At 45.9% G+C, this 15936-nt stretch overlaps 1 protein-coding gene across 1 annotated transcript in view; it reads right to left on the reverse strand.

Annotated features, from left to right (window-relative positions):
• Positions 1-1130: 1130 nt before the first annotated feature.
• TMCO3 (transmembrane and coiled-coil domains 3) overlaps positions 1131-15936 on the reverse strand; it is a 52567-nt gene continuing 37761 nt past the window's right edge. Inside the window, exons 11-13 of the mRNA XM_067563651.1 lie at positions 12921-13000; positions 5589-5738; positions 1131-2828 (exon numbers count right to left, since the gene is read on the reverse strand). Of these exons, the coding sequence (XP_067419752.1) occupies positions 2715-2828; positions 5589-5738; positions 12921-13000 (344 nt within the window). The 3' untranslated portion in view covers positions 1131-2714. The remainder of the gene's footprint in view (positions 2829-5588; positions 5739-12920; positions 13001-15936) is intronic.

Below are 15936 nucleotides of genomic sequence, written 5' to 3' on the forward strand. Positions count from 1 at the left end.
TAAAAAAACAGGAGCCCTAGAACTTGAGGCTGCAGGGCACTTTTTGCAGAGAACTGCTTAGAGTCAGATGAATTCTGCCTATCTTGGTCTCAGGAAAACCTAAAAGATTTATTTAAAAGAAAAACCTTTATGCAAGTAGAAAGTCTGTTTTGAAAACAAAATTACAAAGTACATTTCTTGGTGATATGCTGCTCACTAAGACAAAATAAACATTGAGTGTCCATCATTGAAAGGAACAGCTGCCTCACATGAACTGTATTTAAATAATGAGGGATTTTTGATCAGCCATGAGGCTGAAGACCCATGTAAACAAAAGTTCAAAAAAACTATTCATGCAACTAAAAGCTCACAAAAATATTCCCATATCAATTAACCCAAACTAAATTAAAGATAACTATACAATTTGATAACTATACACGTGACTTATGAGGAGAGGCTGAGGGAACCAGGCTTTTTTTAGCCTGCAGAAGAGAAGAATGAGGGGGGGATTTTATAGCAGCCTTTAACTATCTGAAAAGGGGTTCCAGGGAGGATGGAACTAGGCTGTTTTCAGTAGTAGAAGATGGCAGAACTAGGAGCAATGGTCTCAAGTTGCAGTGGGAGAGGTCTAGGTTGCTTATTGGGAAAAAGCTTTTTCACTAGAGGGTGGTGAAGCACTGGAATAGGTTACCTAGGGAGGTGATGGAATCTCCATCCTTAGAGGTTTTTAAGATGCGGCTTGACAAAGCCCTGGCTGGGATGATTTAGTTGGGGTTGGTCTTGCTTTGAGCAGGGCATTGGACTAGATGACCTCCTAGGGTCCCTTCCAACCCTAATCTATGATTCTATGAATTTCTCCTGAAGAAGCACAGGTGCAAGAGAGAGGGCCACTGCTCTCTGTTCCATCTAGCATCAACTATGTTAAGGAACTAATGGCTATTTGGCCTTGTTCCACTCTTTATGCCTTGAGGTTGATGGGGTAGTACAGGCGAGGCCCAAAGGACACAGCTAGCCAAAATATTTCAAAAGCGCATGCACACCAGGAGTGAAATACATATAGACAAGCACTGAAAAAATGGTAAATTATTTTAAACAAATGTACTGTAATACTGCCAGTCTATTTTAATTTTTTCATTAATTTCAGCTATAGTTTTCAGTTGTAAATCAGCATTTGCATTTAAATTACAAAAGTAATTGAAATAAAGAGTCTTAAAAAGTTATTTTCTGTTAAAGATGGTATGTTTATGAATTGAACAGTGCTTCAGATGGTAGATTTGTTTAGATTTAATTGGCAAGTTAAGAAATTCTACAATAAATATGTAATGTGAATTTTTCTATTTTTGACTCACAAAATGGTATTTCATATGTCAGTGTAATACTGGATCTAAAATGATGATAAATTACATCTTTCTATTTTAATAAAAACATTTGTTTTTTTAACAGATAAAAAAATCTCTCAAGCTAAATCTTCATAGTTTATCAGAGTAAATTACATTATGTTAGCCAACTCATTCTATGACATGGGTTTTCACAAGGTTTACTCTTTTACACAGACTAAATTATAAGAATTTGTTAAAATAGCAGAACATACATACAACATCACAAATTAAAAACATTAATATTTTTATATTAATATCTCACTTTGACACTTGCATTTTACTCAGTATAAATGTAAAGTTTTGAGTTATGCATGTTCTCAAAGCATATCCAAAATATCCCTTCTTTTGTGCAACATAATTTACACAAAATCATTTTTAGTGTAGAATAAGTTAACTACATCCATCCTAAAGAACTTCCAGAGATTCACTGAAATATTTTCATGTCTATTTTCAGTTCTGAAATATTTAGACTTTCTTTTTGTACAATTTTATTTTGGTCTCAATTAATTTAAAAAGTGTAAACAATCAGTATAACAATATAACAGGAGATGTTGATAATTGGTGTTAGTCCTAAAACAATTTAAAAGTCCAGACACCACATGATCAGTTAACTTTTAGTCAGAAAAGTAGTCAATAAATATGAGAACAAATTAAAATGAATCAAAGTTACAACCCTAACCCTATCTATTTTAAAATGTATTACAAAAATCAACAGAGTACAATATCATACAGTACTGGCTGCATCATTTTGGGATATGTATTTTAATGCTTAAAATAGCTGAAAGCTACAGTGGTTAAACCTCATCTTTGCCTTAAAGGGCTAGAGTTTACACACCACTGGAAATATGTTTTGTGGCTGATGACAAACTAGCATATTAACTCTTGAATATTACAATTACATTTCTCGAGTTATTTTAAGAAGGTACCATGGGCACCATAAAATAACTTGAATTTTCTTTTTTCCTTTACTCTTTTTTTTTATTAACAAAACTTTGTGATGAACAGTACAGGACGAAAATCAATGTAAAAAAAGGCACATCCAGGCAAAATATTCAAGGCGATTTGTATGATGCAATATTTTAAAAAATAATTTCTACTGTGCGTAATTGATTGGATGAAAATCAAAAGTTATTCTGGCAGATTCTAATATGTGACAAAGTTTTTTGTAAAAGCTGTGCAAGCATTAAAATATCGTACCTGTTTTATGTAGTGTTTTGTTTCTTAAAATCAGTATAAGGCTCAGAACCAAGTGCATGTTTAGAGGAATATCAAAACCTCCTGTTTTCTAGCTGCATAGAAATACGAGCAATGCGGAGATTCTTTCCAAAGAAATTTATTATTTCCATACAAGTCTTGTCAGGTACTTAATCGTCTTTCTGGTCTTGGTACACATTTCGTAATTGCAGCTCTCCACAGTGCTGGGGCAAGCAAAAGGCTTAGAGTAGTTACACTCAAAATAAGGAGGTAGACCTGAAAGTTGGAGATCAAAAAGCCATTACTTTTCTACAGTTCATATTCATAGTTATGCAATAAACTAAGGAAGGGTTGGGAAGGTTAATGAGATATGACAATTAGAGACTTTCTGGATCACTTTTCATAGAGGCCTCAGCCTGGCCTCCAACTCTATGCCTGTAATTGCACATGCAAATGTATACACAAATTAGATTGTGAAAGCCAAAAAAATTTGTATATATAGCTACAGGACAATTTTAAAAATGCAACCCACAGGATGTAATAAGGAACAAGGCCAAAGGCCAAGTACCAAATAAAGATACAGAATTTTTTAGTGTAACAGCAAAGCGTGCTAGCCATTTTACAGATAAAAATCAAGCCATAATCCATACCCTGAGTGCTTACATTCATTTTAAAGGCATAACTATATGCCTGTACATCCTGAAGAGTTAACATTATAAAATAGCCAGTTACTTTTAATTGAAAAATTGGACAAAACTGTTTAAGTCTTAAAAAATTGGACAGTTTATTTTTGGAAATGTAAGTGCTATATCTTGACTTTTGTAAGGCTTTTGATACTGTCTCGCATGACCATCTCATAAAGAAACTATGGAAATATAGCCTAGATGGAACTACTATAAAAGTGGGTGCATAACTGGTTGAAAAACTATTCCCAGAGAGTAGATATCACTGGTTCACAATCAAGCTGGAATACTAAGTGGGGTCCCACAGGGATCAGTCCTCGGTCTGGTTCTGTTTAATATTTTCATAAATGATTTAGATAATGGCATGGAGAGTACACTTATAAAGTTTGCGGATGATACCAATCTGGAGGGGTTGATTTAGACAAACCGGAGAAATAGTCTGAAATAAATAGGATGAAATTCAATAAGGATAAATGCAAAGTACAACACTTAGGAAGGAACAATCAGTTGCACATATACAAAATGTGAAATGACTGCCTAGGAAGGAGTACTGTGGAAAGGGATCTGAGGGTTATAGTGGATCACAAGCTAAATATGATTCAACAGTGTAACTCTGTTGCAAAAAAAGCAAACAGCATTTTGGGATGTATCAGCAAGAGTATTACAAGCAAGACACAAGAAGTAATTCCTTCATTCTACTCCACGCTGATAAGGCCTCAACTGGAGGATTGTGTCTAGTTCTGGGCACCACATTTCAGGAAAGATGTGGCCAAACTGGAGAAAGTCCAGAGAAGAACAACAAAAATGAGTAAAAGTCTAGAACACATGATTTATGAGGAAAAATTGAAGAAAATTAGGTTTGTTTAGTCTGGAGAAGAAAAGACTGAGGGGGGGCCATGATAACAGTTTTCAAATATATACAAGGTTGTTACAAGGAGGAGGGTGAAAAATTGTTCTCCTTAACATCTGAGGATAGGACAAGCAGCAATGGCCTTAAATTGCAGCAAGGGAGGTTTAGGTTGGACATTAGGAAAACTTCTTAACTGTCAGGGTAGTAAAGCACTGGAATAAATTACCTAGGGAGGTTGTGGAATCTCCCTCATGGAGGTTTTTAAGAACAAATGAGACAAACACCTGTCAGGAATGGTTTTGTTATTACTTAGTCCTGCCTTGAGTGCAGGAGACTGGACTAGATAACCTATTGACTAGATGACCTTTCCAGTCCTAGACTTCTGTGATTCTACGTAAAAATTATCTGGAGAACAAAGATAGGAAAGATGCCATAATTCTTGGTCTCAGCTCTCAAAAATAAGCAATAAGAATTCAATGCACACACAAGCAGGCCCCAAACTTTCATTACAATCTCTGTGTTTGTACAGCCTGCAACCATTTTACAAAAGTGCAGTTTTTATAACTCTTCATTTCATGGAGGGGAGCACAGGGCAATTAGTTGCCTGAGGCTATAGTAATTGTCTGAATGCCTATGTAATACACTATGTTTTTTGTCTCCCTTATGTATAACCGGCCCCAACAACTATACAGCCTACTGCTATCACAGAATAAAGGAGTTCCTTAGCTCAAGGAGTAGATTTATTTAGTTTGTTTTTTTAGTGCTGAGACTGTGGCCTCAATTTCCATTGACAAATCTATTACATATCTTCAACCACATTTCATTACAATTCATACAACAGGCTTTCCCTTTAGAGAACAAGGTTCTAATAAGTTTGAAAATTAAAATAAGTCTGATGGTCTCACTGTAGTGTATGTTTTCATAATTTATGAAAAAGCTGGCTATTTCTACTTAAAAGGATTTAAGTCAACAGGTCAGGTCAGGATTAAGGTATGCTGACAGATATGTTTGGGAAGCTAGTGCGTCTCCTGTCCGCACGCTCTGTAGTTGTAGGCCACTGTTATCTCATTTGTCCTTTTCAATAATTATCAATTACATATATATCTACGATATTTGAAAGAAAAAGACCTTCAATCTTAGCTTTAATAATTTGGACATCATCAGAAATTCTCCACCAAATACAAAACCTTATAGTTTTATTTCTTTATAGAATTCAAGACCATGCTATATTAAGACAAGTTACCTGAAAGGGAAAGCTGCATTTTAAAAATATTGAAGCCCAACATGAAATGATATGAACAATAAATAAATAATTTGATAAAATTATATTTATGAAAGACTTGCGTGCATCAAATATCTTCTGATTTATGCAGACCTATTCCATTTAGTTAGCATGTGCAAGATGATTCCAAAAGATTACCAAATTAGACAGTATGTTTCAGATACAATATAGTATTCAAAAGCCAATGATAAAAATGAACTGGATATCTATAAATAGCTCACCTCTCGAGATATGATTCCTGCTCTGCGTGCTCTACTTCCCAGAACAAAAGAAAACTCACTGACTTGTGCCAGCCCTGCTGAGACAATCCATTTGATATACTGGCTGCTCTTTGGAAGAATCAGAGAAAGGACAAGCACTGCCAAAACAAACTATAAAAAAAAGTTTGTTTTTAGAAGTATGGTAGATAAAACAGCATGCTCTCTGTAATCAATACAATAACAGTTGTATCAGGTATTATATTACTGTGCATCTAACAGCACAATGGTCTTCTGAACCAAGAGTTACTGTGCACTTAAATCACACTGTTCACTAGCAGCTGTCATTTATACAGTATAACAGTAATACAATATTTGGTATAGTGAAAACATTTGATAATGCTGGCATACATCCAGCAGAATCTACACAAATGAATGTCAGTTTAAATTTAATGGCCCCCTTTAATGTTAAAAAGTCCCATTAAATACTGGGAATCTCACCTTAAAATATAATATTAAGTAAAAATCATAAAATATATAGCAAATACTGACATTAAATATGTTCTTCAGTAATAACACTTTATATATTTCCCTAGCTCACAGGGGTGTTGTGAGGATAAATACATGAAATAATATAAAGTGCTTTGAGATCTACTGATGAAAAGTGCTAGATATTATTATGATATAAAAAAACAAGGTTACTTACCAGTAACTGTTGTTCTTCGAGATGTGTTGCTCATATCCATTCCAACATAGGTGAGTGCGCGCCCCGTGCACGAGCCTCCGGAAGCTTTTCTGCCCCTAGCAACCCCCTGCGGGTCGGCTCTTGCGCCCCCTGGAGTGCCGCGCTCATGTCGCGGTATATAGGGACACTGCCGACCCCATGGCCCCCAGTCCCTTCTTTCTGCCGACTCCGACAGCGGGGACGGAGGGTGGGTTTGGAATGGATATGAGCAACACATCTCGAAGAACAACAGTTACTGGTAAGTAACCTTGTTTTCTCTCTTCGAGTGATTGCTCATATGCATTCCAACATAGGTGATTAAATAGCCATACCTTGGAGGCGGGTAGGAGTCACTGTCGAATAGCCCTTCTTAGTACAGCTCTGCCGACAACCGCGTCCTCTCTTGCCTGTTGCACGATGGCGTAATGAGATGAGAAGGTATGGACTGATGACCAGGTCGCTGCCCTGCAGATGTCCATCAGTGGCACACGCTCCAGGAAGGCCGCTGACGAGGCCTGGGCTCTGGTCGAGTGTGCCGTCACTGTTCCCGGAAGCGGCACCTTGGCCTGATCGTAACAGGTACGTATGCAGGCGGTGATCCATGCGGAGATGCGTTCCGAAGAGACAGGTAAGCCTTTCATTCTGTCCGCGACTGCGACGAACAGTTGGGTTGACCTCCTGAATGGCCTTGTACGATCGATATAATAGGCCAGGGCCCTCCTGACGTCCAGGGAATGCCATCTCTGCTCTGCCTCCGATCCGTGTGGTTTGGGAAAGAACACGGGGAGGAAAATGTCTTGGTTACAGTGAAACTGAGACACCACCCTAGGTAAGAATGCTGGGTGGGGTCTCAGCCGCACTTTGTCTTTATAGAAGACAGTATAAGGGGGTTCCGAGGTCAAAGGTCTCAACTCGGAGACCTGTCTAGCCGATGTAATGGCTACTAGGAAAGCCACCTTCCAGGAAAGGACTAGCAAAGGGCATGTAGCCATGGGCTCAAAGGGGGGTCCTGTTAATATAGAAAGAACCAAGTTCAAGTCCCAGAGAGGTACCGGGTCACGGACCTGCGGATATAATCTCTCTATCCCCTTCAGGAACCTACAGGACATAGGGTGAGAGAAGATAGACCTCCCTTCCATCGGCCGGTGAAAGGCCGAGATGGCCGCCAGGTGTACCCTCAGGGAGGCTAGTGCAAGGCCCTTCATCTTTAAGTGTAGGAGGTACTCTAGGATTGCCTGGATGGGCGAAGAGTTGGGTAAGATCCCCCGGGACTCCGCCCAAAAGGTAAAGCGCTTCCATTTAGCCTTATACAGCACCTGAGTGGAAGGCTTCCTGCTCCCCAGCAGGACCTGCTGAACTTGTGTTGAGCAGGCTCTCTCTCCCTCCGTTAACCACAGAGCCTCCATGCAGTCAGGTGGAGGGAGTCCAGGTCCGGGTGCAGAAGACGACCCCGGTCCTGGGAGAGGAGGTCGTAGCGTCTCGGAAGCGGTATTGGCTCGGCTATGGACATGTCCAACAGCATACTGAACCAGTGTTGCCGGGGCCAGGCTGGTGCAATGAGGATCACATCCGCTTTGTCTCTCTTGACTTTCAAGAGTACCTTGGGGAGTAATGGGACGGGGGGAAATGCATACATCAGGGGCCCCGTCCAGTTTATTAAGAAGGCGTCCGAGAGGGAACCCTGCTCGCATCCCCGGAGTGAGCAGAACCTCGGGCACTTCTTGTTCCACGCTGAGGCAAACAGGTCTAGTTAGGGAGTACCCCACTTGTGGAAGAGAAAAGTTGCCACCTCCCAGTGGAGCGACCAATCGTGGCGGGGTAAGAACGACCTGCTGAGGCGGTCCGCCTCGTCGTTCCTGACCCCTGGGAGCTGAGAGGCAGATAGGTGAAAATCATGCCTCACCGCAAGGTCCCGTAGTTGTATGGCTTCCTGGCACAGAGCGGAGGAGCGTGCCCCCCCTTGCCTTATATAAAACATGGCTGCTGTATTGTCCGTGAGGACATGCACTACTCTGCCCGTTAGGAACTTGAGGAAGACCTTGCAGGCTAGACGGACCGCCCGGAGCTCTCTGACATTGATGTGGAGGTGTAATTCGTGAGGTGACCATAGACCCTGCATGCTGAGGTCTCGGTTCATGTGGGCTCCCCAGCCCACGTCTGAAGCGTCCGTTATTAGCGTTACAGATGGGGTCAATTCTGCAAAGGGAACTCCCCGTAGTACCTCCCTCAGGTCTGTCCACCAGTTGAGGGACGTTAGTACCTGGGCTGGGATGGTGACCACCTTGGAGAGTGATGTCTGGATGGGGTGTACACAGAGGTCAGCCAACCTTGGAGAGGCCTGAGTTTGAGGCGAGCTAACCTCACCACATAAGTACATGCCACCATGTGTCCCAACAGCTGAAGGCAACGCCTGGCTGTCGTCGTGGGGGACCTGAATAACTCCGAAATTATGGCGGTCATGTTCTGGAATCGAGCCAGAGGGAGGAAGGCCCTGGCTTGAACTGCATCTAGGGTGGCCCCGATAAAGTCTATGCGCTGCACCGGGGTGAGTGTGGACTTCTGCTCGTTGATGAGCAGACCCAATCTGGTGCATGTCGCGCAGGTTAGGGCTAGGCTGTTCTGTACATGAACCCTGGATCTTCCCCGTATTAACCAATCGTCGAGGTAGGGGAAGATCTGGATGCCTCTGCGCCGGAGGTGGGCAGCTACCACCGCCATGCATTTTGTGAAGACCCTGGGCGCTGAGGAGAGGCCAAAGGGTAGGACCGAAAATTGGTAGTGGGCACCCGCTACCGTAAAGCAGAGAAAACGCCTGTGCCCAGGGAGGATAGAAATATGGAAGTAGGCGTCCTTTAAGTCGAGGGCAGCATACCAATCCCCTGGATCCAGAGCGGGAATAATAGAGGCTAGGGAGAGCATACGGAATTTGAGGCGTCTGATAAACCTGTTCAGACGGCGAAGGTCTAGAATAGGCCTCAGGCCTCCCTTTGCCTTGGGGATAAGGAAATACCGGGAATAGAACCCCCTGCCCCTCTCCGTAGGAGGAACTTCCTCTACCGCCCCTAGACGGAGAAGAGAGTGCACCTCCTGGACGAGGAGTAGCTCGTGAGATGGGTCCCTGAAGAGGGACGGGGTAGGGGGAGAGTCCGGTGGGAACGTTGAGAGTTGGAGGGCATAACCTCGTTTCACCACGCTGAGCACCCAGCGGTCCGAGGTTATCCTCTGCCACTCTCAGAGGAAGGGATGCAGTCTGTCTGTAAAGGGTAGAGTGGAATCCAATGGGATGGAGAGAGAGCTGCCCTCGAGCGTCCCATCAAAAGGACCGCTTGTTGTTCTTCTGCTGGCCTTGCTGGGGGCCCTCTGCAGGGCCTTGGCGGTCTCGGCGGTTTGTCTGCCTAAAGCGGTCTCGGCCCCTCCTTGGCGGGGCAGGTCGAGGAGGCAGTCTAGGGACAGGCTGTTGCTGCTGCTGCCTTTGAGGGCGCTGTTTGCCCTGACGCCTTGTGGCCTGCGGCACATACAGGCCTAACAATTTTAGAGTGGCCCTAGAGTCTTTTAACGCGCGGAGCTTGGTGTCTGTTCTGTCCGAAAACAGGCCTACACCATCAAAGGGCAGATCTTGGATGGCCTGCTGTACTTCCAACGACAGCCCGGAGGATTGTAGACACGCAGACCGGCGCATGACAATACCAGATGCCATGGCCCTCCCTGCCGCATCGGTGGCATCGCTCGCGGATTGGAGAGCAGCTCCAGCAACCGTCGCTCCCTCCTGGAGAACGGTGTTATAATCCTCCGCCATATCTGGTGGTAGCGTGCGGAGGAACCTCTGGAGGGAAGTCCAGAGATTTAAATTGTATCTGCCAAGGAGCACTTGGTGGTTCGCTATACGCAATTGTAAAGCTGCAGTCGAATAAACCTTCCTCCCAAAAAGATCTAATTTTTTGTTTTCCTTGTTTTTGGGAGTGCTCGACTGGGCCCCTTGTCTGTCCCGTTGGTTTACGGCATCTACAACCAACGACCCCGGGGAGGGGGGGTGATTGTAAAGATATTCAAAGCCTTGGGAGGGGACATAGTATTTGCGCTCGGCAGTTTTAGAGGTGGCAGATACTGATGCCGGAGTCTCCCAAAGGGGCTTGACCACCTTAAGCACCCGGTCATGGACTGGAAGCGCGACCCGGGAGGGTCCCGCTGAGCCTGAGACCCCAAAGAGAGGATCCTCCTCCTCTGAAAGCTCTTTTAAGTCAATTTGTAGGTTATCAGCTAACCTCTTTAATAATTCCTGATGTGTTTTAAAATCAGGAAGGGGGGTTCTTTGGTCCCTGGATGTAGTGTCCGGAGGGGAAGAGGAGGAGGACTGGCGAAGGGGACCCGTGGAAGGACCCTCCATAGGGTCAGACTCTTCGTCTGAGGTCTCTGGTTTGTCCTGGCTGGGAGGCGGGGGTGGCGGTTGGACTGCCACTGAGGGAGCTAACACTGTGCCCTGGGTGGTTTGTTGAGGCCATGGCCCCCAATAGGGCCATTGCCAGGGCTCCTGCACCCACGTCGGTACCGGTCCCGGTGCCGTATACGATCCAGGCCCGCGAGGTGCCGGGCTGCGCGATCTAGGGCACTTTGTCCGGTCCCTGTCTCGGCCAGGCAGTGATCTGCTCCGGGATGATCGGGAGCGGCTGTGGCGGTGTCTATGATGACGGCGGGGGGGGGGAGCGGCTGGAACTGGTGGACGAGTGCCCCCGGGACCTCTTGGTCCTACGGCGGTCTACTGCCGGCGACCTGGAGCGGTCCTGCCCACGACTACACCCTCTACGATGCACCGGAGAATCCCTCGGTGCCGAAGCGTGCGGTGCCGAGGGCCGTACCGGGCTGTGTGTAGGGCTGGTCTTTGCCGATGTTGAGCGGCGACGGTGAGGCTCAGAAGCAGCTGGAACCTGACGGCTGCTAGTGGACCGGGAACGATGTCTAATGTCCCGGGAATCGGCACAGGTACGGACCGGGGATCTAGACCGGTGCCGAGGTGTCTTGGTCGTTTGCGGCACCGGGATTCGCGCTGGGCTGTGCACCGAAGATTGAGAGCGGTGCTCACATGAACGCACCGAAGATCTAGGCACCGGTGAACGGGATCGGTGCCGAGAGCGGGATCGGTGCCGAGAGCGGGATCGGTGCCAGGCATCCCTAGGAGACGGTGACCGGTGCCGGGAGCTGCGTACCGAGGATCGAGAACGGTGCTCGCGTGTGCGCTCTAAGTGTCTCGGCTCCGCAGGCGAGCCAGATCGGTGCCAAGAATGGGAGCGGTGCCGGGAGTCCTTTGACGACGACCGGTGCCGAGAGCTGTGCACCGAAGGTCGAAGAAGGTATTCAGCCTCCCTCGGTGCCGCATGGCTGGTAGGACGGTGTTGGGACACCGAAGACCTGTTGCTTGAGGTGGAGCGGCTGCTCTCAGAACCTATAGACCGCTCCCAGCGTTGCGGTGCCGAGGTGCTCAACGACCTAAGGTCGGAGCGAGGGGGGGAGTTCCCGCTTCCCCCATCCTCGACCGTCTGGGGGGAGACGATGATCCGTGTCTCCTCTGCCCACCGGGGTAACCCAGCACGGGTCTACCTCGAGACGCCGTCCCTGACTCCCTCGGCCGAGGGGGGGACGGAGGCGTGGGCATGGCCATGAGGGCTCGTGCCGCTACAAACGCCTCCGGTGTCGACGACCCTTGCAGGAGAGCTCCCCCACCCCCCCGGGGTCGGGGGAGGCTCCCTGCGCGGAGATGCCGGTGTCGGCTCTTGCTGTACCCCCTGCTGTACCGGTCGCAGGGGGGAGTCCATAGACACGGCCTCCGGCCGCTTCTTTTCTTCGGCACCTTGCGCATCGGTGCCGCTGCCGGTGCCGGGGAAGCGCTGTGCGCCGATGAGACACTCGGTGCCGACGGTGACCCTGAGGGCTCGGAGACTGGACGAAGCGCCGACTCCATCAAGATAGTTCTGAGGCGGGCATCGCGCTCCTTTTGAGTCCTGGGTTTGAAGGACTTACAAATTCGGCATTTGTCCTTCCGATGAAGCTCCCCCAGGCAGCAGAGGCAGCGATCATGCGGGTCACTGACCGGGAAAGCCTTTGAGCACTCTGCGCAGGCTTTGAACCCCGTGGAGCCCGGCATGGCTCCGCGCAGCCCGTAAGGGCTAACTACTATCACTAACACTAATAAACAATTTTTTTTTTTAAACTATTTACTAACTATTAACTAGACTAACTACTAAGTACTAAAGAGGAGATTGCGAAGAGCAAGGGGCAGCGTTCCATAGACCGTCACGGGCAGAAAGAAGGAACTGGGGGCCACGGGGTCGGCAGTGTCCCTATATACCGCGACATGAGCGCGGCACTCCAGGGGGCGCAGGAGCCGACCCGCAGGTGGTTGCTAGGGGCAGAAAAGCTTCCGGAGGCTCGTGCACGGGGCACGCACTCACCTATGTTGGAATGCATATGAGCAATCACTCGAAGAGAGAACATTTACTCTACACACACACACTATTCAGAAGAAATCTTTGCCAAAATGACAATTCTATATTTAAGCACTTCTGTTTAACTATTACGCATATTATATGGCATGCAGCACTTGAAATACCTTTGTTATCAAGGGATAAAGAAAAAGATACCTTCATTATTACCACGGATAATGTAAGAAACAGCAAGACTGTGAGTTCATATATTACAAAGGTGGGAAAAACATGAAGCCCTGTAAGGAAAACCGAAAATGGGTTACAAATATTGTTTTACCATATAATTTTCCAGTAATAGTGAATATAACACAAGAACATTTACATGTACATTTCTAAACAAACATAAAATGATGAAATCCTGACTGGTTTTCTTTTTAATAGTTTTCTTAAATACATCTGTGGAAATCACTGGAACAACATTGTCATGTTACAAGATAATTGTGGCTTCTTTTGTTTTTGTTTGTTCTGGGGGGGAAAGCTACAAGATAAGGAGAGTTTTCTTACCTTGCACATGCATCTGACAAAGTGGGTTGCAGCCCACGAAAGCTTATGCCCGCAGAAATTTATTAGTCTTTAAGGTGCTACAGGACTCTCGTTGTTTTTGCTTTATACAGACTAACATGGCTACCCCTCTCGAACTTACCTTGTACTGTAACTGGAGTTCTTCAGATGTTTGTCCCTATGAATGCTTCACTTTAGGTGCGCATGTGTCCCATGCCCCTTTGATCGGAGATTTTGGTAGATGATACCAGAGCCTATTTGATCCAAGCATGCACCCTAGCTATCCTTATGCCTCGAACCAAGGGTATATAGGGCTGTGATAGACAAATCACACTTGGTTCCTTCTCAGTCCCTTGTAAATAAGATTCAGAAGCAGGGGGGTGGGAAGAAGGGTAGGTAGTGGAGCACCCATATGGAAAAACATCTTGAAGAACTCCAGTTACTGTACAAGGTAAGTAACCTTTCCTTGTTTGAGTAATATCCTTACAGGTCCTCCACTTCAGGTGCCTCCCGAGCAGTATTCCTCAAAAGGAGGTGGGAGCAGGGTCTAAGACCGTCTGAAAGGCAGCAATCCCAAAGGCAGCCTCAGCCTGAGATGCATGCACTAAGGCATAGTACTTTGAGAAAGTGTGAATGGAGGCCCATGTGGCAGCTTTGCAAATTTCTACAATAGGTACTTTTCTTTAGTAGAGATACAGAAGTGAACTGAGATCTGGTAAAATGGGCTATAATCCCAGGAAGGCAGTGGACGTTAGCAGCTTTGTAGCAGAAGAGAATACAACCAGAAACCCATTTGGAATGTCTTTGAGTGAAGACAAGCATCCCTTTAACTCTGTCCTAGAAAGACACAATCAGGGAAAGGCATGAAAGGATCTAGTCCTGTCCAAATAGAAGGCTAACAACCTCCTGCCATCCAAGGTGTGAAGGGTGACTTCCTCCCTAAGCCAATGAGGTTTAGGGTGAAAAACTGGTAGATTGATATGAAAATCTAAGGTAAGAACTGGGGATGTGGTCAGAGAGATACTCTGTCTTTAAAGAAAACTCTATAGGGAGGATCAGCCATCAACCTTCTTGCTCACCAACTATGCAAGCAGGGGTGATCGCCACCTAGAAAGCTGTTTTCATGGATAACTATAAAAGCGAGCAAGTGCCCTTTGGCTCAAAGGGAGGTTTCACCTGGATTGAGGATCAAGTTTAAATCCCACACTGTGGTGGGCTCCCTGATCTGTGGGAACAGATTTGATAACCCTTTGAGAAACACTGAAGTTGCAGGGTGAGCTAACACCGAACACCCTTCCACAAGAGAATGGAACACTCTGATGGCTGTTAGGTGAACTTTAACAGAACTCAGAGAAAGGCAGCGTGAGTGAGGGTCACTCACAGGGACCGGCTTGGCACACTCGGTGCACGGTTTGAATCCGGTTGAGCCAGGCATGACCCAACGTGGAGAGAAGAACCCCTGAGGGCTTTTCTGAGTATCTACTAATTCAGTTCTTGATTTGAAGAGCAAAGGAACTAAGGGTTTGCGACTTGCAAGCAAGAGGCAATGTTCCAGCAACCGTCAACGGGCGGAAAGAAGGAACTGGGGGCCGGTGGGGTCGGCAGTGCCCTATGTACCGCGACATGGGCGCGGGACTCCAGGGGGCGCCTGAGCCGACCCTACCGGGACTGCTAAGGGCAAAAAAGTTCCGGGAAACTGTGCACGGAGCGTGCACACACCTAAATGGGAATGGATATGAGCAACACATCTCGAAGAACAACAGTTACTGGTAAGTAACCCTGTTTTCTTCAAACTGAAAAGGTTCTCTAGAATCTCCAAGAGGGGCCAGTTGGCAGGAGACAGTTATTGTTGCATATACACATGGTAAAATCTCTTACACTTCTGCAGGTAAGTTTTTCTAGTTGAGTCTTTTCTAGTATTCAACAGTACCTATTGAACCAAGCTTTGATTCATAGAGTGTTCAGGTTGGGGAGAACAATATTTCCCAAGTCCTGAGTGAGAAGATCGTGCGTTAATTGAAAATTGATAACAGGGTGAGATGAAAGCCAAAATTAGGTATGGAAACCATGCCTGCCTAAGCTAAGTCAACATAATCACAGTAACTTTGGCTCTCTCCTGTTTGATCTTGTGGAAGTCTCTGAGGATGAGAGGTGTTGGAAGGTAGGCATAGAACAGGTTTTTTAACAAGGAAATGTGAAAAGCATCTCCCAAGGAATGACAATGTAGACCTCCCCTTAAGTAGAACTTTCTTTTGGTATGGCAGCAAAAAGATCTATTTCTGGGAAGCCCCAGGTGAGAAATATCTGTTTAAGTATGGAGTTATCGAGTTCTGTCCTCGACAGAAATGCCTGCTTAGATCATCAGCTATGGCATTCTGGAGGCCAAGTCTGTAAACAGTTGAAATAAGTATGTGATGAGCTATAGACAGTTCCATAGCTTTACTGCTTCTGCACAAAGGGAAGGGGACCTTGCTCTCCTGGAGAAATTAAGTAACGCATACTGATCCTGTTGTCTGTCATTCTGACTGATTGTCCCTTGATCATAGAAAGGAAGTGTTGACAGGCATCTCTGATAGCCCTGAGCACCAGAAGGTTGATATGAAGTGTAGATTCCTGGGAGGTTCACCTGTCCTGAATAATGTGCCCTTGAAGACGAACTCCCCATCCTAGA

The sequence above is a fragment of the Emydura macquarii genome, unplaced genomic scaffold (assembly GCF_026122565.2).
Source record: "Emydura macquarii macquarii isolate MOO-44397 ecotype Brisbane River unplaced genomic scaffold, CSIRO-AGI_Emac_v2 contig_2531, whole genome shotgun sequence".
Taxonomy (NCBI): Eukaryota; Metazoa; Chordata; order Testudines; family Chelidae; genus Emydura; species Emydura macquarii.